Source organism: Sceloporus occidentalis, unplaced genomic scaffold (assembly GCF_023333645.1).
Source record: "Sceloporus occidentalis isolate IW3139 unplaced genomic scaffold, rSceOcc1.0.p SCAF_22, whole genome shotgun sequence".
NCBI classification, from domain to species: domain Eukaryota; kingdom Metazoa; phylum Chordata; class Lepidosauria; order Squamata; family Phrynosomatidae; genus Sceloporus; species Sceloporus occidentalis.
This window is the reverse complement of record NW_028317002.1, coordinates 5,139,061-5,163,043: the sequence shown is the minus strand read 5'-3', so window position 1 is coordinate 5,163,043 and position 23,983 is coordinate 5,139,061. Positions and strand designations below refer to the sequence as shown.

Genomic DNA, 23,983 nt, shown 5'->3' with positions numbered 1-23,983 from the left:
TACAGTTCATATAATCCTGATACTATAGGGTTAAATGTAACAAGTATATTCTGGTGTTGTTTTCTTTTAACTCTTTAATTGAACCCGGGGTTTGTTGCTTGAAAGCACTAAAAGGGATAATTCAGTATAATGGATTTGATCTTCATATAACTTTCATTGTTAGCAATTTATGAAGGGAAAGATGTGGCCAATAAAATATACTTATTTTACAATATGCACAGTTTCTAAGTTTAAAATAAAAATACATGTATTACATGTAATAATAAAGTTTAAAACTCCTTTAAACCCCCTCCCACTAATACCCAGCTATGTGTCCAACACATCCATGCACACACGTATACATACACATTCATGCTGACACACACATACATACTCACACCAAACACTTTTACACCCTCACTCTAATGTACATACAGTCATACATGCATACTCCCTCCTTTACCCTCTCTCAACCATCAACCTCAGATTTCCCTCTACCTGTGAGCAGCCTTGTGTTTAACCGTGGGGTCATGTAACCTCGTGTTACATGACCTCACTATGCTTTGAGGCGGTGACGGTCCGCTCCAGGTGGCACTCATCAGCTTGGGCATACCCTCTCCCCCAGTTGGAGAAACATAGGAGTGGCCCTGTGACCTTTTTTGCAAAAGTGCAACGAGAGGTCACAATAATACAGGTAGAGTCGGGGAAAAAGAGAGCTGCAGAAACGCTTCTCTTTATCCACACATCTATCCTGAACGTGTCTTGGGGCAAAATGCCACCCGGGTTCCATTGACCCATTGGATCTATGTAAGGTTCGGCTTTGCTTGTGGACCCTATCACTGTTTGTGCTGTCCCTTGCCCCTTTTATTTTCTGTGCAGGAGATGTGTTGGTGAAGCATTTATTGCTAGTCAGCTCTACCAGCAGTTCTAATGAGACCCCCCCCATGTGCTTATACATGAAATCAGTGTACATACATGAAATCACTTTCCTGATACCGATTGGTTGTTTCAAGCTGCCAATCGGTGGCTAAAATTGTCAGACTGTAGAGGGCTGCTGCATCTCTATAACTCAGTATGTTTTTTGTCCATCAATTCTCGTCTTGTCATACCCCTTGAATGTATGTATTGTATTAAGCGCTGTGTAAACTGTTGACGCTATATAAATAAAAGATAATAATAATAGCCCTGCTGTTGCGGATCAGGCAGTCATGTACCAGGGCATTCCCACCTTGCCGCTGGACTCAGCAATGAACCCAGCAGCACCTCTCTGAAGAACCGAAGCCTGTTAGGCGGATTAAGGAACTTATTTTAGCAGTAAAGCAGTGTATATTGCATCAAACGGGTTTCAACCGGAGCTCAGTCTGCATTCTATAACCGCGCTTGGACTTCTTGTTAAAACGCCGGTGAATTATATGTGCGCATCATTCAGTGAAGTAATGTTTGGACCCTTTCACAATATTAATACTTCCTGTTCCACCGGATATTGTTGTAACTTGTATTGGCCAATTTAGTACACAGAAGTGAAGAAGTGTCTGTCCCAGAACCATATCTCAACATAACAATCATCGTATCAACAAGGAAGAGCAATAAACAACAGACGTGTCGCTAAACGACCAAATTCTAATGAAGTGTTGATTTGGCGGCTGTCCTCACAGCATTAAACCTGTTTGTTACCTGTTTATCTGAATAATGAATAAATCTGTATTTCTTGAAGATATTTACACACACACACACACACACATATACATATAAATAATTTGTGTGAAAACATGTTATATTTTTACATTATATTATGAATTACGGTATATTGTATGGATATTACTGTTATAATTATATATATATTGATATATTATTGTATATTGTTACTATATTGTATATATAATATATATATATATATATATTATATATACAATATAGTAACAATAATATATATATATATATATTGTTACTATATAAATTCAACAGAGTTGGAAGAAATAGTGATCAATCCCCATAAAATGAGGCTGGTACAAAACTTGTATTGTTATATGACAGTGTCCATTAGAAGACTGTGCTAAAATGTAACTCTTTTAAAACCCGCCATCGTTTCATATCATTTTGAAGTAGTAACTTTATTGAAACTCATCTTACACGCAAAATATTTCGTACACTTCGTCCTGAGGCTCACTTGCGTAAAATCCACCTCTCTGTATTCTATAGGAGAGAAAAAGACAGTAGCGGACAAATGCAAGAGTCTGATTGGCTGGATGGTGTGACCCAGGAAAGTTCAACTATGATTGGATAGAAGGCGTTCCCATGCAAATTAATGGACGACTACGCCGAGAGACAATAGTTCTTACTTTAAAATCTTAAAATGATCCGTGTAACATTGTACTAGGATTAGAATATACATGTTCTGCAAAGTTTCTTTTAATGTAGAGGTAGCCTGATAATGGTTTTTAAAAGGTCGCTATAATGTTGAAGAGAGGCATCTGTAGTCCAGCCGGTCGTTTTAACAGCAGAATGTTAAGACTATACTTTCAGGGATCATTTCTATAGTGTTTAACTGGAGAAATGTGCTCGAAAGTGGTCAAACTCAGTACCCACGAGGACGAGCTTTAGTGTTCTCTCCTGAGCGTGAAGTGGGCTTGTAGTGCTGTTTACGCAGTTGCTACTTGCCTTTGATGACCGTTCTGCTCTTCGTTAATGAGGAGTTGGAGGGAGAGAGCACAAGCTGAGTGGTTACTCTTATAAGGATGTTAAAAAGTCAGATTTTGGTGGTGAAGCTTGGACGTGAGAGCCAGAGGTTTATTCTCATGGGGAATTATTAGTTATGTGTAATTATTTTGTTATAATCGTGTGATTAAAGTGTGATTTGCTGGTGAACCTTTCTGGATATGAATGTTAGGTGCCTGTAAATAGATGTTACTTTTGCATTCCACAAAATCTTATTCTAAAGCTTTTCTGAGAAATTTCTACAGCGGCTGCTAACAGATCTTAAATACCCCCAAAAGCCATACGACATATTTCTATGTGAAACAATGACCTTAACCAAACAATGGGGAGAAATAGCTGAGGTAATGCTCGCTGCTCACTACTACAAGAGAATGCATTTCAACACTTATCCAGCTGGTACAGGGTCCCCCACACACTACATAAGGATATACCAGGGGGTATCAGACAGATGCTAGAGATGCAGAGATGAAAGGGGAGATTTTATGCACATCTGATGGGGATGCCGAAAAATCCTGTTCATTAAAATAGTTCCACAATCACTTACTATCCTGATACACAATACAAGTGTTCACTTGCTATCCACCTGTTGAATGCAGCTAAACTACTCATTCCACCACACTGGAAACAAAGGTGCCCAAATTTGGGGAGCAAATGGCCGCTGTGGTTCCATTCACTCGGCCAAGGACTCGATAATGTCCTCTCAAGGTAACGGTGCATCTAACCTTGTAAAGCGGATGCCCTGGGCATACTTTTAAAAAAGGGAAGAATGCCTTAAATACTTAGGAAGCAGGAAGCACGAGTAAAATGAGTTGTGATAAAAATTACTATATCACGGCTTTGTTCAATGTTACTGTAATACCGGAGATCTCCTGGTCTCTCTTTTCTTTTTTCCTTATTTATGTTAAATATATCCTACTCCTTAGTCATGTGTTGTAGCTCAGCAGATGTCCATATACCATTTCCCTTTGGAGCCTTGTATTTCAGTCACGTTTAATAATGAAATTTAAAAACCATACACATATGTATACATACATACAAAAGAGAAGAGAGTTTTTTGAATTCTGAAGAGTTATGGCATCAGGAAGAGTTATGACATCAGGAATGAGTAGTTAAAGCATTACAAAAAAAAAGGTCACTACATGTTTACTTAAATATCAACAACACCATATGTAGATCATCCAAATTAAGCTCAGGAAAAATTGTGTACACAGTAATGCACAACACTACAGTGTTACTTCTTCACATTCAAATAATAAATGTAAAGGAATACTGCTTTTATTTCAGAACACCCATAGCTAGCTGTAGATTTGAGAATGCACTTATTTATTAAAAAGAATTTGTTGCTTAATGGGTTACAACGCTGCTTTGGATCCTGAATGTTCCTTGGGATTCCAGGCTTGCTCAGTTCACAGTTTGGACCTTGCACTTTGTCCTATCTGAACAGCGATCCAGGATAAGGTCCCTACTTGGTCTTGGTGGGATGGCAGGCTGAGCTTTAGAAGGACTTTCCAAATCTTTGTCTTCATCTAGATATACAAACATAAATAAACCGGCAAACAAAAGGTAATTATTGTTTCACCTTTCAGAAAAATGATTATCTTTTGTCATCTTTTTGTCTCACAGAGGTTAGCTAACAATGTAAAGGATACAGTCAGATGAAGTGGTATCTGTCAGCCATCAGTGTGGGAAAACCTCTCAGAATTCTTAATAAACTACTGTGCTCTTTGTGGGATTAAGCTTTAGCAGAATCGCACCAAACTTCATATTAATTACCTTACCAATAATTTCCAGGACACACTTGATAATTTCTTTAGGGGAACAGAGTCAAACTGCACTCTTGTTATACAACGTTTTATGTATATATATATAATATGTGTATGTTTGTATGTATGTATGTATGTATGTATGTATGTAACCCAAAAACTCAAGCTGCCCAAGAGTGGTTATCTGGATTCTGCAGTCCAGTCCTTTGTGTAAAGGCTGGCTAGTACATTTCCTCCATGGAGTCCATGTGTAACGTGGATATAGAGGCAAAATGGACACAGCTATCCACAATCGCTTGCAGTGGTGGCAGAACTACAAGATTTCTGTGGGAACAGCAAGTCTAAGGGCTTTTCTGCTGGTTACAGATTAGTGACACACACACACACACTAAACAAGGAGTAATGCAGCACAGAAGGAGGCTCTCTGAACATCACTTCATTACCCATGCACCCTCTTGACCGTGCAAGGCAGAATGTTTGAGCCACATAGAGGGTTTTTATTCAATGTGCCCTTTGAATAATATAACGGGTGTCCTGCATTTGCTTCAACTGACTTTGCATACCAATTGTGGCGATGATCATAGATTCAGTTTTGGACTGTCGCTCGTTTAGGTACTTCTTGCTATTCCTCCTGTAGGTTTCTTGGCTAATCTGTTTACGATGTTGTTTGTGGATACTGTTTGCGTTTGAAATCGTGGACCTATGTTAGTAAAACACAGCACGTTAGACACATTTATTTTAACATGGCTATGAATTCAGTGGTGGATGGCAGCATTTCAAAGAATACCATCAATTTTATAGTGCAAACTGACACTTCTGAGACATCAATTGTCCTCTAGAACACTGCTTTATTGACCCCTGCCCTCTACTGAGCTGAACAAGGGAAATGCCACATGGTTTTCCAGCCCATGACACTGACACAATGAACAAGCTAACGCCAAGCAAGCACTAACCCACCAATGGGGGGCATTTTAGCTCGAGCCACTGTGCCATTCTGTATGGCCTGCATGTATATTAAATTTTTTGCATGAATAATCTAAAGAGATAATACAGTACAGTTATATCTGCCATTGTTCTCACCTTCGCGGGGGCAAACTTTTTTTTGTAGTCTGGTTGCCATCTGCAGGTGGTGCTTCCCCGGATTTCTGCAGATATATTGCAGGGAAATAACCAGTAATGCTACCCTTCCTGTAACAAAGAGGTAGAGTAATTACACTGCATCATGCTATAAATGACATGATAATTATACCACCGCTGTTTAATGGGAGCATAGAAAGCACGGTAACCCTTAGTGTTCCCATTTCATGGGTTGTATTTTTCCCATACCTGACAACCCACCATCCATCTAGGAGCTTATGGATAACTTCAACAGTCTCACCCTCTTCAACAGTCAGTTCATCTTCCATAATTGCTGAATATGCTTTTGTGGAGATGTGTAAATCACCTATGCAGGTATAAACAGAGGAACTAATTCATCCAGCAGATAAACAAATCATCAGCCATCTGGTGCAGTTCATATAAAAAGAAACAGACCTTAAATACTTCAAAGCAGGGCTCGACTGGCAATGACAAGGCAGACCTGTCAGCATGGACGTCTGCAGGATTTCTTCCGGGGGGGGGGGGGGTTGCAAATATCATCCTCTCCACATATCCCTTCTCCCAGCCCAATAATCCTTACCTCCTCCCCATTGCCTACATTTGTTGGCTCAAAAGATATAACCATGGCAGTAGTGGCTAACAGATCAGCATGTACCTGCACAACATTAGAACTTTGGTTTACAATAGCTGGGGTGGCAAAGATTAGCCACAACTACTCTAGTCTACAATTGCTATGGTGTTCAGCCATTAATGGCTGACTGTATATCATGGGAGCTGCAGTTAATGTATAATGTAGGCCAACACAACCCCAGGCTACAACTACAATTCCCATTAAGTTCATTTGATACTAGAAGTAGGACAGAAATGGAGATGTCTGCATTACCGGCATAGTTGGGTTCCTGCTCTTCTGATTCATCTGGGCTATCAAGAGGTTCAAGATAGGCAGCTGGAACCCAGCCCCGTTTGTTTTTCAGCTGACAGAACCACCAGCCTGCAAGATAATAAATGTGAAGTTGTTTCCTTTCCATCCTGAGGAAGCTAGCTTTACAAACTGGGCATAAATAAGTGAGATTTCAACTTGAGCCCTGGAAATTTATTATTTGTTCTTGAATAAGTAAGCGTGGAAATGCCATCTTCAAGAACCATGTTATGTCTGATAGTTGAAACAATAAAAATGATTTTTATTATGCAACTGTATTACTTGTAAATCCTATTATTGCTTTGAGAGGGGATACAGGCCTGCTGAGCATGTACAACCAAGGTGCTACAATATAAGGAGACTAAGCAGCTGCTTAAGACCACTGTTGGTCTAAGAGTCCCCTCAGGGGCTGTGGGAGGTGAGTTCACTAATAGACTTATGATCATAAAATGATGTTCATTCATGTACGTACAATTATCCATTTTCATCTATTGCACTCAAGATTGGCCCCCAAATATTTTGGCCTTAGGGCTCCTAAAAACCTAGAGTCACTCTTGCGTACAGCTCCCAGCTGACCAGGTTTAATGGCTGCAAGCATGTGTAATGTACCAAGGTAACTCACTAAAATGCATGAATACATGAGACTTATGGGACACTAAAGCAAATTTAAGAAGGCCCAAAAAAGGCAAAGAGAGGAAAATTAGATTTAAAAGAAATTACCATTTTCATTTTTTTCCACCACATCCACCACGTCACCAGCTTTCACCCCTAGCTCACTCTTGGAATTCTTTTCATAGTCCGCGATCAATCGATATGACTGCAGAACAATAGGACCTGTGATATCTGTGGTTGGAATACAATTTGATTACTGCCCATTCTATATTTGAAATCCACAACTACTAAGAGGTGTCTTCACCAAGGCAGGAACATTTCAACTCATCAACTATACATTTTGAAGGACCAACCTCAATGAGCCTTGGAGCACGAAGAGTTAAAGAGAACCTCCATCTTGGGTTTTTTTTGTATATGACATATTAATATTGTCAGTAGGGTATATATATCAATGTGTGGTAAGTAGTTTTTTGTTGTTTGAAGCAGTGCAGGAAAATAAACACAAAATGTAGTTCCTGTTTTCCCAGTGTGTCTTACATGCAGTGAATCCGTTGTTCCCTACAGTTGAGTTTCGCCTTTCCTAACAGGACATTAAAGCGCATTACTAGCCTGAGTTGATATCAGAAGCACTGCATGTGAAGCCAGAGTATTGTGACAAACACAATCTCATTCTGCTGTTTTGGGCACAATACATGGCTTGCGTAAGGATGTTTAATGAGAACTAGCTTCTCACACCTAGTCCTAGATAATGGGTAGGTGTGTACTCATGTAAGACATAAATAAATGATAACAGTTGTATTGATTAACAAATGTAAAGTTATACATTATGGGAAATAATAAAAATGCAACATATACTTTAAATGGCATCTCCCCTAAAAAAACTACTAAGGAGAATGATTTAAGAATAATTGTAGAAAACAGAAACAGTGGACAATGTCAGTCAGCAGCTGCAAAAGCCAATAAGATACTGACATGTATAAAACGGGGTATTGATTCACGGGAGGAGGATATCATCTTGCCTCTTTACAAGTCAATGGTAAGACCTCGCCTTTAATATGTAGTGCAATTCTGGGCACCGGCCATTAAAAAGGACAACACGGAAATAGAAAAGGTGCAAAGAAGGACTACAGAATGAATAAGGGGATTGGAAGATCTTAATTATGAAGAGAGACTAAAAACAGTTGCACCTATAAATACGCTAGAATAATGGCATCTTAGAGGGGATATTATAATAATGTATAAATATGTGCAGGTTCAATCAAATACAATGGATGGCTTAAAAAAAATGTCTGGATACTTAAAAAAAAAAAAAGGAGAACATACAGGGCTATAATAAAATACTATGATGGGAGTTCCCCTATATGTTGTATTATGTGTAGTTAAAAATGGCACTACTTAAAAATGGAAATGCTGTTACCAAGCTATCTATCTCAAACTCTACCAGGCCTGCTATATACATTTGATTAATTATATTGTTATCATCCAATCCAAAACATGGATTAGGTTTATACTGAATACTATAGTATTATATGAAGCCGAATATATTGTTATTCAAAAATACCTTATGTTACGCAAATAATAAATAATTTACATATAAATCATTTTACCGGAATTTAGAGGTATTTTAACAGCCTTTAAAGACCAAGGTTTTGGGGTGTCCTTACCTGACACATTTGTTTGTTTTGTAAGTTCAGTGTTTAATAAAAACGTCTCAGGTTTTCGACCACTACAATAGAATAGAGGTTACGGGACAATGGTAAAAAAACTGCAAAGTCACACAGTTTGACGACTATAGGTGTTCATTCAAGAATTTTCATGAAAAGATGCAACATCCAGAACTAAACCCATCCTGTAAAAGATGTTCACCATTACACCACAGAGGACAGAGCTTCAATGAACAGTCTAACATGCTTCCCAACCATCCTATTTTTGTGGGACAGTCTCATTTTTGGGGACAGTGAAGACCACGGGCTGGATGAGGAAATCATATGATCTCTCCTGACCAGCCCAGGTCAGGCCTCAGTCACCGCTAACATGTGGCCATTTTGCTGCACATTTCATTTGAGCCCCAACAAAGGTCTTCTGATTTGGACACCAGAATTTTTTTAATCCAAGCTGGAGTTCTATTTGAACGGACTTCAATGCATGTTACCACATTCATTCTTTAATTATTGGTGTTAGAAAACAAGACTTCTGTCTAATTTAACTCCTCCCCAGCATCACTGATGCATTTTGGCTGGGTGCTGCCCTAGTCCTAACTCAGGGCAGCGCTTCAACCCCCTCCCCGCATACCTCTGCAGGTGCCATCCTCTATATTAAGCATCAAGATAGATTGTCAAATCATAGCACACTACATACATACATATATACATACATATATGTAACATATGCCTAATAGCTCTTATTGAATAAACTCAATCAAGCCAAATTTTCCAGATACGCTGTGCAGAATAAGTCTCGGTGGAGGCTGTGCCTAGGGACAGTGCTCCATAGTGTATATGGGGCAGTTAGACTTACAGTGAAAATAGGGTTTGAGCTGGCCTTCCAGTTAGAAGAACCATAAACTGTCAGACACATTTGATTACTGTGTACTGAATTCATCCCCACGCTGGACCTGAGTGTATACAACGCTAAACCTCTAGAGGGCAAAAGCTACGGGCTAAAGGTATTTTTTATCTTCTAAGACATATATATATATATGTATTTTTTTTTATTATGATTATTATTTATTTATTTATAAAATATTATTTATAACAAGAGCAAAGTACTCACTTGTTATTGGATGCAGGGTTTACATCCTCTGGTCTGACTTTAAAGAAATTGAGAACGTGAGGGCATCGGGAGATCTTAGAAGGAAGATTAAGCAAAGACAAGCTGTAATCCGCCAACGTTACCTGTCTGTTTTCTGTGGATCTAAGGCCATCAAACCACTTTGGAGCTAAAAGAGCCAAAACAGTTACCACGTTATCACATTTGTGATTCAATAAAATAACTTTCAGTGTATATTTTTCGGAGTAATATTAGTGAAAGTTTATAAAACATATTATAATCCTGATAGAGTTAAACTTGTTATGGCATCTGGTATCCTAAAGGAGCCAATTCTTTACATATGGGATAAATATTCTATAGTGTTTCCAGTGTATGGGTACTATAAGGGAACCAGCACTCCATGGTAGCCCATAAATTTAGCTCTGACTATGGACCACCAGAGATTCAAATGGCCATGTAGGTTACCCCTTGCAGTATATTGGATGTACAAAAAAAAGCAACGTGGCAATACTACTTGGGAACATTTTGCTTTAATTTGCTTATAGAATACGTCATGAGACCATCAGATCGCCAACATCTATTGTATCATTAATCCCCATTTGACAAGACAGACTCAAAAATGATATCAAAAACATATATTATTGACTTTCTATGGAAGTTTGTAATATAGGTCAGCTTTTCACACAGACTGAAATCCCTGAAAAAACGCATGGCCCTGATAAATTGATTTATGCCATTCTTATCTAATGTAAATGATTAATATATGTACTGACACTATAGCGGGTGTTTGCACAAAAACAGGACGTTTCACTTCCGTTTTATATCATTTGCAAATAGAGTTTTTACAAGACGAGTGATACAAGATTAAAAAAACAAAACACTAGTGGTGCATGAGCGCACCCAGACTCTTAGCAGATTCTCATTCACTAGGACCCAATGATGGCAGGGAAGAAGGGTATAAAAGAGAGAATTACAGACTCTTTTCATTGAGTCACTTGGACTCATGCAAAGACATCAATAAGTCTATATATGTGTGAAAGAGATCCCTTCTTAGGAGTGACTTATTGTCACAAAAGTTATTTTTTGAAAAGAGGAACATGGCCCTAGGTCAGTAGACATCCACCTGGGGAACAGAAATACTGCGGAACCACAGAATCAGATCATGAGAAGAGTACATCTGGAGAAATACGTGTGGGACTTTGTGTTTGACTGTTAATTTAAACGGATGTCAGCACCTGTTTACAAGAGGTAAGACACTTCGTGCTTGCTTACCTACAACACACAAGGCCAGCTCTGCCATATAGGTGACATGGTCAACTGCTTAATGCAGAGCTGGTGAGACCACTGCCACCATATTCTTCTCTGTGCTAACCGGCAAGGGACATCAGAGACATGGTTTACCGGGTGCAAGAACTCTTAAAGATTATAGAATCTCATTCATTGCTTCACCATTTTGTAACAACAACTACATTTGATGATCCATCGCAATTTAAAGGTGCTGTTTCACCTACTATGCTGAATGTAATGCTTATGTTTCTTAAATGCCCTATGTCCTTACTGTACATTCAGACCCTTACCATTAACTGGGTAATATTTAAGCTCATTATTAATTTTTGCCAAGAATGCTTAATTGCCCCGTGACACAAAATTAGGCACCAATAGGTTGTTGCACTGAAACTGGAAAAAAATAAATCAATATCAACATGTGAATCATTACCCCCCAAAAAACACGCCCTCAATATTACCTGGTAGATGAGGAATAATTCTGTGTTCCTTATTTATTTCTCCAGATTCGATAGGAAACATTTCTTTCAATGCTTTCTACAATAAAGTAGTGGTTAATAACGTGGGCTGTACGGGAACACACATGTGATATAAATGGCTCTTATTCCAGTTTTTTTTCTATGCAGTTGGGGAATTACTCAATGCATTTACAATTGCATGCATTTTCAACAGTATTTACCAACATTTCCTTGTTCGCTATTACTTAAAAAATTGCTTAATGTTTGTAACTAGTTTAGTTTTCTTTACTAAAAATGTAAGGAACTTAGTTATGATGGAGACAGACTGCGTAGAAATAATATAAATGACTAATCACCGTGAAAACAGAATTTAATGAGCCAATTAGTCATTGTAGCTATTGAGTACTGTTTGGTAACATGGGGATGTTTTCATTTAACTAGTTCTAGACTTATTTTTTGGTTTATCATAGGTTATAAAAAAAAAAAAGAAAAAAACTCACATGGAACTCATAGATGTCTGTATATTTTCTGTACACAACCTTTTCTTTTAGATCATTCCATTTTATTAAAAACATATATACCTAAAAATAAAAAATAACTTTTTTTGGAAATCAACATATGCCACATAATGCACATTTAAATAATAGATATTTTTTTCTCAAGACATTTTTAAACCATTCTGGAAACATCTGTTTTTGCTAAGCATGCCTTCTTCAACAGAATACTTATGGCACAGTACTTTGTTTAAATATTTGAACCCGTTATCGTGCCAGAGGTTCAACTTTTAGGATGATTGCAGTAGGTGCAGATTCAGCTAATCAGTTTCACGATGCATTATGAAGGGTCGACTCTGGGGAGGTTATCTTCATAAAGCCATCTCACATTCAGTAATGAAAGAACATAGTTTCAGTAGAAAATCACAATTGTCCTATAACTATATATATATATATATATAACTATAACTATATATATATATATATATATATATATACGTATATAATAACCTAAACAATAAAGACATAAAAAAAAAAAAACATAGAAAAAAAGGCTGAATATGCTTTGATTCTTGAGTGTAAGAGATAACATCATCCTTTACAGGTTAAATCAACAATTCTCGCATTTTTTGTTGGGACGCTGTGGCAAAATATGTCCATGACGTAGACACTGCCAGTGGTGCATTATGGAGGAGGCATCACTTCACATGTTCTGGTTGTGCCCATTTGCCCTGGATCTTGAACTCAATTGAGAGAAAGTACCCGTCCTATCACTCGCCACTTTATGGACTTTATCCAGGAGCACACGGGGAGGACGCCATTGATGACACGCCATTGAGGAGGGAGCAGGTTTCAGCCCAAGACGGCTGCCCGCTTATACACAGCCTGCTGAGGGACTGCTATCTTATGGACAGTCAGGAAGAGGAGGAATAGTATCAATACACTCCTGGCCTAATTGCCTCTTCAGGCACCTATTTACCCCACCTTGTCCAAAACTCACACCTTATACCCACCCCTGTCACAACGCCACTCCATTTCCCTAGGTCTGGTTCTGTTATGTCTATCACTGTGTCTGGAAAGCTAATTGTATTCCTGAATGTAACGTGAAATTGGAGTTTGTACTCTACGAGAACTGCCCTGTGCTGTGTCGCAGTACTTACTAATGTATGCAACCAGAGCCGGCCTTAGGTGTTGTGGCGCCCTGTGCGGACTACTCCTCTGGCGCCCCCCCTCACTACCCCCCCTCTCTGCCCCTTCAAACTACCCGCCCTCTCTGCCCCTTCAAACTACCCCCCCATGCCCCTTCAAACTACCGCCCCTAAAACTACCCCTTCAAACTACCCCTCCCCTCTGCCCCTTCAAACTACACCCCCCTGCCCCTTTAAACTACACCCCCCCTCTGCCCCTTCAAACTACACTCCCCCCTCTGCCCCTTCAAACTACACCCCCCCCTCTGCCCCTTCAAACTACACCCCCCCACTTACCTTGTTGCCGGAGTCCTGCGGTGAGAGCGGGAGGCATCCGTCTTCTCGCTCTGCCGCGGTGCCGGCATTTCATGTTGAGAGCCGGAATAGTCCGGCACTCAACATGAGATGCCGGCACCGCGACGGAGTCACGGAGAGTAAGGGGCCCCGAGCGGTTGCCGCGAACTTCACGAGCAACCGCTCGGCGCCCCTGACCGGGACTTAGATTTAAGCATCGGTTTTTCTTTAAACTTTATTTAACATGAATGATGTTAAATAAAGTTTTAAAAAAAAACACAAAAAAACCCCGATGCTTTAATCTAAGTGCCGGTCAGGCGCCCCTGCAACCATGGCGCCCTGTGCGGTCGCACAGGTCGCACACCCCTAAGACCGGCCCTGTATGCAACTATATATCGGGATGATATGTTTTTTCCCCAAAAAAAACAGGTTTTGGATTTATAATAAAAAAATGTAAATATGTCCAAGACGCCTAAGTGCTATCTGTCAAATAAGACTGGTGGTTTTTAATAAAAATGTTACGTTCCAGATATATGAATTCTGAACGTAATATTATAGGATTTCCCCTTTGCCTGTACAGAATATCTTGCACATAGGGGTCATTTGGGGTCATCGTACAAAATCATTTGTTCAACCATATCTTTAATTATTCCTCTAGATTTGAGCAGGCCCTCTTTACCTATTGTTTCTGTAAGTCAAGTTGTTATATACTCCTTGTTATGTCCTGTCTACCCATTGTACAGCGCTACGGAATATGATGGCGCTATACAAAACAAAACAATAATAATAATTAAGTGATAGTATTTTTTAAGCCATGTTTATTTACTTTAGACTAACTTTTTTTTAATCAGTTAATTATTTTTAAGTAGAATTCCCATATCATAAAAAATAAACAAACCAAGCAGCGGTTCTGAATAAGGCATCAATATCATTGGGGGTATCCGGGACAAGTAACTTTAAAGTAAAACATATCTGCTTAACATGAAAAAAACAATGCTAGCCCATCTTTTTATTCTTCATTTACAGCATTGGAGTGTGGAATCTGGAATGGATGCGGGCGCCCACGCGTGGGTGCGAGTCCTAAGCCGTATTAGGGTATATGCAGAACAGTACTCACATAGTGCTGGCTTGGAAAGTATCTTTTCTCAAAACCCAGTAGTTGGATGTGTCTGATAAACTGCTCAGACATGGTGCTAGAATCAGCTGCGGTCCAATAGATCCAAAAAATCCGCTGGCTGGAGTGGGCACTGGAAGTGACACCGGCACCTTCTACTTATATAGACAGAATAGGTGCGGCTCTAAAGCGAGGATGTGATTGGTCAGTTAGACGCCAGCAGCGGCCCCGCTTGTACACGCCCCCCCCGGGCGCTGAACTCCTTGCTGTGGGAGACGATGATCGTTCTAAGTGAGATCGTTTCAGATCTTAGGAGCCGGTCACGTACAACAAGTTCCTTTTTCACGCGAACCACAACCGCAATTTTGTGAAAGCGGACACCCCCTTATCCCTGCTGAAAGCGGACTGCTGTTTGACCTCATGTCCCCATTCAAAGATACTCCTTTTAAAATTCCTCTTCTCTGGTAAACGATCTATTCCATCGCTGACCCAGCCAAGGGAAATGTAACCTTTTGATTTGATTCTGCAAACCGGCATTCGAGTGTTTACAGAAACAAAAATAGATAGAAATAAAAATAGCAAAATGTGTTACATCGTCTGTTTCTGACAACTCCCCTCCAGAGCAAGACATCTCAGTTCATCATTCTGCCTCTGATTAATAAATAATAATAATAAAATAATAATTATTAATAACATAAACTGGGTAATTCCCTTGCACTGTTTGGGTTTTTTCCACTTTCTTCTTTCGTTTTTTGAAATTGAGGAAGTAAAACTGTTTTATAACTTCAGCTGTGGCAAGGGAATTCCCTATCCATGCTGCCAGATGCTATCTTTCATTTCAGTCTAAGAAAAATAACATGACTACTTAATCATCATCATGTTTCACTGAAGTGATTAAACACATAGCAGGTACTCATCTTTCTATTATTATTATTGTTGTTTTATATAGCACCATCATATTGTGTAGACAGAACGTAACAACTAGTATATAACATAACAATTTGATTTAAAGGCTCAAAAGATCTTACAGGGATTCAGATTGGTAATCCGGGTATATAACCAGGGACCAAGCTAAAAAGTGAGCCCCCTTGTACCAGTGACCATTTGCTGATAATGACAAAAATGCCTGGAAGAGTCTGTGATTTCCAAATTATAGAGACCCCTAGGGGCGCACACCAGCAGTGTGGGGGGATTAATCTAATTTGAAAACTTTGACACTACTTGAAGCTTGTTTTCACTGTTTTACACACAATATTATAATTCATCTGGCTGTCAATTATTTAAAATGCCCAATATCAAAGACACAAAGATTAAAATACTTGTCTACTTGTTAAAAAAAATAACTAACAATAATAAGAATTTTTATAACCGCAGATTCTCAATTGGATCAAGATCTGAGCTTTGATTAGGCCATGCTAAGACATTGAAATGTTTCCCCTTAAACCACTCGAGCGTTGCTTTAGCCGCATGCATATGGTGATTGTCTTGCTGGAAGGTTAACCTCCGTCCCAGGTTCAAATCTCCAGAAGACCAAAACCTTTCCCTCAAGAATCTCCCTGTATTTAGCGTCATCCATCATTCCTTCAATCCTGACCAGTTTCCCAGTCCTTGCCGATGAAAAACATCCCCATAGCATGATCTGACCAGAGTACCTTCTTCAATATGTTTTGGGAGTCCCCGACATGCCTTTGAAGAACAGCAAACGTGTTTGCTCATTTGTTTCCTTAAGCAATGGCTTTTTTTTTGGCTACTCTTCCGTAAAGCCCAGCTCTGTGGAGTGCAGGGCCGGCCCTACAATGGAGCCGAGTGGGGCAATTGCCCCCAGGCGGCACTTTGCCCCCCAAGCGCTTTTTTTTTTTTTTAAAGCGGAGGAGAATGGCGTCTAGTGGTTTTCGCTTACCCGCTCGGTGACCCTCTCTCTCCTCTGCGAGCCCTCTAGCTCGGTCTCGGTGCCGGCTTGCAATGCTGAGCGCCAGAAGTGACGTCAATTTCCGGTGCTCAGCATTACAAGCCGGCGCCGTGGCAGAGCAGGGAGACTCGCCGCAGGACTGTTTAAAGTAAAGGTAAGTAAAAAGGGGGGGGGATAGGGTAGATAATGGCGTCGGCGACGTTTAAAATGCCGCCCCCCCGGCGTCGGCAGGGGGGGCGGCATTTTAAACTTTGCCCCAGGCGACATTATGTCTTGGGCCGGCCCTGGTGGAGTGTACGGCTTAAAGTGGTCCTATGGACAGATAATCCAATCTCCGCTGTGGAGCTTTTTAGCTCCTTCGGAGTTATCTTTGGTCCCTCTGTTGCCTCTCTGATTAATGCCCTCCTTGCCTGGTCCATGAGTTTTGGTGGGCAGCCCTTTCTTGGCAGGTTTGTTGTGGTGCCATTTTCTGTTCATTTCTTAATAATGGATTTGCTGGTGCTCTGTTGGATGTTCAAAGTTTCATATTATATATATATTTTTATAACCCACCCGATCTATACTTCTCCACAACTTTGTCCCTGCCGTAAAAGACAAACACTGCATAATACATGTAAAGAATTCAACATCATTGTAGCATCAGATATACGAGACAACGTTGTAACCCTTAAGGCCTATGTTAAGACAAATAATTATATATATATATATATATATATATATATAATACAATCAGACCAGTAGATAATGCAGGTAACTCCTGTAAAGTAGGTAGCATGAAGCATGTATAGTGCTATTGACAAAATATTAACAAAAAGGATATTTTAAAATGCTTTATTTTAATTTCAGTTGAACTTAAGAACACATTCAGCTTGCTAAACAGCTCAAATGAACATATAAAGAAATGAAAAGCATTAATCATGAAACACTTCCTCTTTCTGTATATAAAAAGAAGAAGTGTATTCATGTTTTTAGGCACATACCCTAACTTCCATGAGTTTCATCACTTGCTCTCTTGGTACATACATATGTAGTAACATTGCGCTGCAATGAAGCTTAAGAATGTAACAATATTCAGCTTTTTAATCGGTGTATTAAAGGAGCAATGCCAGATATATTTTTCATGTTAAATGCTTAATGGGGTACATTTTACTGCCTGAAAATTGGACCGTGCATTCTTTAGTTGTGAGAGTCAGAAACATGTACAAAGTGTACATTCTAATCCGCATGTATTTTAACAAAATGCATCAGTGTCCCTGCTTCTCCTTTGCTCTGCTTCCTACATGAATAACATAGAATGTGTCAACAGATAAGAACCATTTGCCCATCCAGTCCGCCCAATTTCTGAATCCTTTCCATAGTCTCTAGTCATATTACATCTAGGATAACCTTATGTCTATCCCATGCATGCTTATCCTCTAGCACTTCTGGTGTAAGTCTTTTCCATTTATGTTCTCCGTTTCTTCTGTCTTTTTTTTTCCTCCGGTGGTCCGCTTCTCCCCGGCTCTCCGCAGTGTTATGCTGGCCTGGTGTAGTGACATGGTGAAGAGTCCCCCCTGTGGCATGCACCGAGGATCTGCACTGTTGCAGAAGTACCATGCCAGGCCAGTACAATGCAGATGGATTTGCAGAGAAAGAGAAGTGTTTCTACACTTCTGATCCTTTTGGGTTCATCTCTAGTACATCCGAATGCATCATGAGAGACATCCTGAGAGGCGCCTAATTTTGTAACTCCTTAATGCCTTAAAATGAACTGTTTTTAACTTGTTCATTTTGTGCTTTTGAAATTGTTGATTTCTGGAATATCCTACTATAAAATGATTTAATGACCAAATGAGTATTTATATCACGTTTCCTTTATAAGTGACCGACGAAGCCAGGCCAGTTTACGGCAAGCTCAGGTACTTTTATATCTCAATTATATACACCATCATGTTTATTAGAATGCATTAAAAAGGATACTTACTATCTTACTAGCCACCCTAACAACCCCACCAACCAAAAAAAACAAAACAGAAAAGGAAACAGCTGAAAACATGCTATTATCTTCCCATAAAATAGCATTATTTTACAAAAGAGAAAAAGTTACCGTCTCATTAGAAACAGACTACCGCACAGAAGATGCTTCCAAATCCATAAATGGGAAAACACGTTTTGGAGGTACCAGAAACTGAACAGAAGGGGTGAATGCAATTTTCGGTTTACAAGCAGGCATTGGTCATGGTTCAATACAACAGTAATGTTACCAATACCTCGTGTCAGTAATTACTCCCTTCTATAAGAGGAAGAGCATCTTCAACTAAAGTTGGATTTTCATCAACGTCATCTTTATGTAGTTTAACGGTTAAACCTTAATATTTTTTTATTTTTTTTTAAATCTGATTAGGTTCATCAATAATAACATGAATAAAACGATTAACAATACGCACAATTCTTAGAAAACAATGTGTTTATTTGTACTTAGTGTTATATGGGGAAGGGTGATGGTTTTAATAAAGTACACTTTATTCCAGCAAAAATCAGTTTGTAATAGTCATTTCACCACAATGTACATGGTTGGGGTATCCTTTGTAGTCGGTGCCTTGTGGAGATGTCTTTAGAAAAGGCTTGCAGGGAAATTAAAAAAAGGAAAAAAAAACATGCATTGTTATAAACAGAGAATCATTCTGAGGAGAGGTGGAAAAAACATCTTCTAAAATGAAGTCACTATTGAGTTAAGGGCAAGTCTCTCCAGGTCGATAAGTTCTTATGTGCCGCTCCATCTTGAAGGCTTCCCATTATCCACCAGGAAAGACGTAAATTGTCAGAAATAAATTCAACAAACATAGGATTATAAAAGTATGCTCCACCTTATGTCTTCAAAACAAAAATAGATTTTCATGGCTCCAGACAACGCCACTTTATCACCAAACCTTTTATAATCCAATTCACAAAACATTTCTAACTAAAAAACGTACAAAAAGAAAAAAAATGGTCCATATCGTACGTTCCGTCTGCCGCTTGGCTATTCAACAGATTCCTGGGCTCCTTTGGAGCGTTGCTATGTTTAGCTATACAAAGCAGGAAAAGAGACACAGAAGGGTTAAAGCAGGATTATCTAATAATGAAGATATAAAGTATCATTACTGTACTTTCTGTATATACCTATTTTATCTACAATTTTAAAAAGTTAAAAATTACCTAATTGGATCTGCCTCTTGTTTTATATTGGCTTGGTCTTGTGGTTCTGCTGATCCTAAGAAAACGGAGGGAAAAAAAAGTCACCATTGTAAAGGGACAAGTCACGTTATGAATTTAGACATTTTCTGTTAATTTTCCATAAACATCAAGGAATGGAGCAGTATAACAATAAGGCAAGAAAACGGTGCTCCCAAACCGTGCCGCGACACCAGCGTAGGAGACACACGCGGTTAAGTGTTTTCAGAATGATTTTCATCAAGGGCTGCTTCCATTTTCCACGCGCCGTACTTAAACGGTAACATTATTACTGTTATTAGAGAACTACACCGACGGCCTTCACCAAATCCCATGTAACAGGTCTAAATGCCATTATTAGAGTTAATAGTGCAGTATATTTCAACTTCACTGGTCATCAACATTTTTTGTCCGTCCATTACAAGTTTAGTGTAGACTCTCATCAAACCACTGGTTCAGTTTTTTCTGGAACATTCTTCCAGCATGTTCAAGATGGGAAACACTCTGCAGCGTCTAAACAGGAGGACTGCCTGATGAGGTCCTGACTTATTGTCATTTTACTACCAGTACATCAGATCAAATAGCACTGACGCTGGATCTGTCCCCACTTTTTGGAAGCCAATTAAATTGCATAGTGCTGCAGCATTCACGGGTGCTTTAGAAGTAATGTTAACCCGCTTAAATAACCGGGGATCCTCATAATTAAGCTGGGACTTTCTTCACCAATAAAAACTACTCCATAAAATTTCGACACAAGCTGCCATTCTATATCAGAAAACACAACATGCAAAATGGAATATGACTACTACCTTCATCTGTTGATTCTTCTACTTGGCTCTTGTCCGCTTTACCTTATAAAATAAAAGGGGTTATTAGGAGTTTTAGAGGCCCACATGGCAAGCAAAAACAGATAAATGTATTTATCTCTAAACATGAAATCGTTCATAAAAAAAAAGCAACGTTATGAAAAGCAGTGGCCTGCAAAAGAAAAAAAAAAAAGAAAAAATAAAAATATATACATGCATACCAGATCCTACAGATGTTGCAGATTCACTTTCATCATGTATTTCTAAAATAAAAAAATAAAAAAGGAAAAAAACCAAAAATAACGATGTGTGCGAAGTTGGATTATGAAATATTTTCACATTTCCAAAGATGTGTGATGACACGTCGCTGTAGGACCATATAATCCGTTTGAATTACACAGAATAAAAATTGCACAGTACAATGCTTGCTACAGGAAACTAACTACTGAGGTCTGCAAAGGAGATCCCTCCTCTACACCTCTATGGACGAGCTCCCATCTCAAAGGTACGTTGGAGGGTCGCCAAAAGTCCGGCTCAGATAAACGGATCACTGGTTCCAATATTATCAGTTACAGAAAGGAAAAGATCAACCATATGCACTTGTATGGATACGATAGCTGCATTCTCTTTAAGTGACCACATTCTGCCACGTTGCAAATCCATGGAGGGATTCTGCAGAATCCACCCCAACACGCATTTGCTCTCCTTCCCTGCTTGAGCAAGAGTTCCGGGGGTTCTAACAAGATCCGAATGTGCATGCGTGCATAAAGTGCTCCCATTGATTCAATTAGGAGCACTTTCCTGACCGTAATCGGCTGCTTCAAACCGAGTGGCGGGAAAAGCTGGTCACATGGTGCAGTACGCTTCAGCTCTGAAGGTAAGCATTTTTTCTGCTACATTTTTACATAACGCATATTAAATAACTTTAAAAAAGTCTTTTAAGATACATTCTTCATTAGTGTACACACAAAAGACAACTTGGGTATATATAAAAAACAAACAAACATACAATTCCACCTTAATCTTAGTTTTTACTGCTGTTAACATAAAAAGTACACAATATATATGAACATACGTTTTTTTGGAGTACTTACGATTGTTAAGCACCAACCCTGGGAAGGGTCTGTAGAAAGAACAAAAATCTATAAGCATAAAGTTTAACTAAAGATTCATTGGGTTTCATAGTATATTAAGCAAACTAACCTATTTTTCCCTTCCTCTTAAGATTTATTCACAAAAAAAGAGCTGCAAAGCCTTTTATGTTTCTGCAACAACGAACCCATGCCAGGTTTTGTGTCATATGACAATTAAGCGTACCGGGCCAAAATTCTGAATGAGGCAAAATTGGGCTTAATTATAGAATTTTTTCGGGGAACTGCGCTGAGAAACAGGTTTCTACTGCTGCATTTTACTGCAAATTAAATTTGTAGTTGAACAAAAGCTGTAAATTATGTATCCCAACTTTTGGTCTGTCCGACATGATGATCATACTTCATTTTAAACCTGCCAGATATCTATTTTTTCAAGCACACATTTCGAAATTGAAGCCCACTCACCTAATAACAGTAAATTTTATGAATTCTGCAGAATCCAGAATTTTCCGCATAGAACCGACTTCCAGGTAACTGGGGGCCTTAAAAGTAACCCCAGGAGGCATACCATCCACTACCACACAACCTGGATTAGTGGTTATTTTTCTGTACGGGACTTTCACTGGGAAACTCATACCAATAGCTTCTCCTATGTTAAAAAATAAATAAATCATAAATGCCAAGTGCTAGTTGTTGAGTTTTCCCCCTTAGATGGTGAGCCAGTTTAGAAATACAAAGATAGATATCCCTCTATAAAGCACAAGTTAAGCACATTATATATATGGAAAAGTAACAAAATGCTAAATGTTTTCCTGCACTACACAACACATCACAAACAAGACATGGCTACCCGGTGATGCTTCTCCCAAAATCTTGGGAGACAATCTGCCCTAATATTAATTAAAAAAAACTTTCATTAAAGATATAAATTATAATTATTAATACAGTGATTGGACTTCATAAGCAATCTTTACCTTACTTCTCAGACAGCCTCTGAGCCAGCCTTAGGCCAATGGGGGGTGCATAAGAAGCTGCTTAATCTGCTATGGTGGCACCACCCCTGCCTAAAACTGAAAGCCTGTGTTTTCCACACAAACTACCAGCCATTTGCCCACATGAAATAAAGTTACCATATTTGGGAAATTACATACGAAATGTAAGTAACTTAGGTTCACACATAATTATGTATACATACCAAATTTCTGACTAAAGAGTTCATTCACTTGTTCCCGCAGCTGACGTGCTTTATCTACTTTAACTGTTTTTTCGGTGTCCACATCTGGAAGAGAAGACAAACTGAAAAGTTGCATTTAAGTGTATTAATTGGCACTGCAGACAGTCCAGAAAGTACAAATGTGCTAGTGCTCAATTTCGGTGCTAACTACATTAATTTCACCAGAATGGACTATAAAAGTTTGATCCAGCTCCTAAAAGCTTTGCAGGTGAAAAACAATAAAGTTGTACAATGTCCCAGTAAGCACCCTGAACAAATAACGCATACGAGAGTACTTTTTAAGTACTGTGTTCTGATGTTTCACGTCACTGATTGGCTGATTTTAGCAGTCAATCAGTGGTAGGAAAGCACTACCATTAAAATCAATAGAAGCGCAATGTTTCCAAATACAGCATGGTGGATCCAAATGTGTGAAGCAGTTATGAGGAGGTTATAAAAGTGATCATATGCAGCCTGAACAATATAAAGGATAGAACAAAGGTTTATATGGCATGCCACTTGCCTGGTATAGTTACTTGTATAATATTGAGATCTTCAAGTGCAGATGCAGTAACAGAGGCGTTGTGGGCACTTCCCCTTCCTTGGAGTGAAAGAAAAGAAACATATATAGACGTTTACACATCGTATGGAAAGCAAGTCTTTATTTACAGAAGGAACTTCTCCTTTATTCCCTTCGTGACCAGGGGTTTTGTTTGTCTAAGTGACCGGATTTTTTTTCTGCCATTTTTAACATACAACCAGTATACCCCTTTTTAAAGTTTAGTGTACCCAATTATATATCGTTTTATCAAGGACAGATAGGGCTTTTTCTTTATATAATGTTTGTATAGTCTGTGATTTAGTGGAAATAATATGTCAAAAAAAGTTAGAAATATGCAATTTTATTTAGATTTCTTCCACAAGTTAGTTGCCAACGATTACAACTGGATTTATGTTCAACAATACCCCCAGTAGAATATCCCACATATGTAGTCTTTTTTTAACCCCTTCGTGACAAAGGCTGATTTTACTTTTTGTACCCTTCGTGACAATGGCCTTTTTAACATTTCTGCGCTGCTCGTGTTT

General features: G+C 38.9%; 2 protein-coding genes and 1 non-coding gene across 3 annotated transcripts in view; 1 reads left to right on the top strand and 2 right to left on the bottom strand.

Moving 5' to 3' along the window:
• The first annotated feature begins 2,486 nt into the window (after positions 1–2,486).
• Positions 2,487–2,701, top strand: LOC149300915 (small nucleolar RNA U3). Its single transcript, XR_016272260.1, has one exon. It is a non-coding gene; the product is annotated as a small nucleolar RNA U3 (small nucleolar RNA).
• A 1,394-nt stretch (positions 2,702–4,095) lies between these two features.
• Positions 4,096–14,761, bottom strand: LOC149300914 (neutrophil cytosolic factor 1-like). Its single transcript, XM_089484682.1, has 11 exons — positions 14,690–14,761; positions 12,098–12,178; positions 11,601–11,676; positions 9,859–10,024; positions 8,751–8,812; positions 7,195–7,317; positions 6,439–6,546; positions 5,784–5,901; positions 5,538–5,645; positions 5,021–5,157; positions 4,096–4,214 (listed from the first exon to the last, which is right to left on the bottom strand). The coding sequence occupies exons 1-11, from the start codon at positions 14,759–14,761 to the stop codon at positions 4,096–4,098; spliced, it is 1,170 nt and encodes a 389-aa protein (XP_089340808.1).
• A 3,049-nt stretch (positions 14,762–17,810) lies between these two features.
• LOC149300912 (general transcription factor II-I-like) overlaps positions 17,811–23,983 on the bottom strand; it is a 48,848-nt gene continuing 42,675 nt past the window's right edge. The window contains exons 26-33 of the mRNA XM_089484478.1: positions 23,421–23,498; positions 22,880–22,963; positions 22,150–22,333; positions 21,688–21,716; positions 20,815–20,856; positions 20,597–20,632; positions 19,773–19,827; positions 17,811–17,871 (exon numbers count right to left, since the gene is read on the bottom strand). Coding sequence (XP_089340604.1) covers positions 17,811–17,871; positions 19,773–19,827; positions 20,597–20,632; positions 20,815–20,856; positions 21,688–21,716; positions 22,150–22,333; positions 22,880–22,963; positions 23,421–23,498 — 569 coding nt within the window. The remainder of the gene's footprint in view (positions 17,872–19,772; positions 19,828–20,596; positions 20,633–20,814; positions 20,857–21,687; positions 21,717–22,149; positions 22,334–22,879; positions 22,964–23,420; positions 23,499–23,983) is intronic.

What these genes read in the sequence shown, in the direction of transcription:
- LOC149300914 (XM_089484682.1), bottom strand. Translation starts at nt 14,761, where the DNA reads ATGTCTGAGCAGTTTATCAGACACATCCAACTACTGGGTTTTGAGAAA. An exon ending in AAAACAAACAAATGTGTCAG is followed by an intron (nt 7,318 to 8,750) that starts GTAAGGACACCC and finishes TTCCAACCACAG; the next exon opens with ATATCACAGGTCCTATTGTT. An exon ending in GATGGATGGTGGGTTGTCAG is followed by an intron (nt 5,646 to 5,783) that starts GTATGGGAAAAA and finishes TCTTTGTTACAG; the next exon opens with GAAGGGTAGCATTACTGGTT.